General features: G+C 67.4%; 1 protein-coding gene across 1 annotated transcript; it reads left to right on the top strand.

Moving 5' to 3' along the window:
- Positions 1–174: 174 nt before the first annotated feature.
- CHC_T00004998001 (hypothetical protein) lies at positions 175–978 on the top strand. Its single transcript, XM_005716772.1, has one exon. It carries the CDS (start codon positions 175–177, stop codon positions 976–978), a length of 804 nt encoding a protein of 267 aa, XP_005716829.1.
- The last annotated feature ends 209 nt before the right edge of the window (positions 979–1,187 follow it).

Here is a 1,187-nt window from a genome sequence, read left to right as displayed (position 1 = left end):
GAATTGAAACGGGGCCGTTTACGGCAAGGGGGCAAGGGTACCATGAAAGAAGGCCGTTGGAATCAGAGGGACGCGAATTGAAGCTGTTTGGAACGAAACGAAACAAGGCGGATTGAAATTTCACTGAACAGCAACAGCTGATCAACGTGCATTGGTGAGGGAACGTGGGCGGCAATGGAAACAGCTTGCAATGGCCCGCAAATGGCACACCGTCGACAGCTGCCCGCCGACGCTGGTCACACGCGTGCACGTGGGGCGTCCGGAGACCCCCCGGAGAGTAACACACAGGAACCACACTACTGGGCCACTTTACACCGACTACCTAACGTAGCGTACAATACAACGCGTCATCTCCAACCGCCACGTGCGCCTAAACCCCCCCCCCGCCTAAAAGTCGGCGGGCAGGCCGCAGGCCGCGCTGAGGTACTTGAGGGCCGAGATGATGTCGCCGGCGTTATGGCAGAGGCCGAGCGGCCAATCGAGGCGCTCCTGCACGCACACGCAGTGGCTCTCGTCGCACGAGACCACGTCGGCCGTGAAGCCCACGGCGTCCACGCTGGTCATGCTCACGGCCGACAGCTGCGACAGGTCGTCGAACCGCTTGCCGAACCGCACCACGTACTGCGCCAGGTCGCGCAGGTGTTCCCTGTTCATGAACTCGCACACCGTCGCCCCCACCGCCGCCACCTCGGCAACCTCCGCCCCCGCGGGCGCCGCGGGCACCGCCGCCGCCGCCGCCGCCGCCTCGCCCGCCACGGCCTCGTCTGGCACGATCCGCTCGAACGGCACGCGCGGACCGCGCGACGGCCGCGACACCGACACCATCGAGATTGCCGCCGTGCGCCGCTGGCACACGCCGCGCCGCCCGCCGCGCGCGGGCGCGCCGGCGCCCGGGGGGAGCGTGAAAGCGGGCGTCATACTTGTAGGGATGCGGGGGGCAGAGGGAGCGAGAAAGAGAGAGTGAGAGAGTGTGTGTGAGAGAGGGAAGAGACGACGCGTGAGGAAGGCGCGGCGTCCGGGCGGGGGTGTCAAGCGCGATGTCTGTGCTGTGTCAACGGGGGTGGGTGGGTAAAGGCAGGGTACAGGGGGGGGGTACAGGTGGGGGGGGGCCGGTTTTTAAGTGTGCTCCCCCTGGGCGGGCCGCGCCCCCCCGGCGCCTCGGTGCCATTTCCCGGCGAACGGGCGGG

This window comes from Chondrus crispus, genomic scaffold (assembly GCF_000350225.1).
Source record: "Chondrus crispus Stackhouse genomic scaffold, scaffold_26, whole genome shotgun sequence".
Taxonomy (NCBI): domain Eukaryota; phylum Rhodophyta; class Florideophyceae; order Gigartinales; family Gigartinaceae; genus Chondrus; species Chondrus crispus.
Note: the sequence above shows the minus strand (reverse complement) of the source record. Positions and strands in the feature narration are given on the sequence as shown.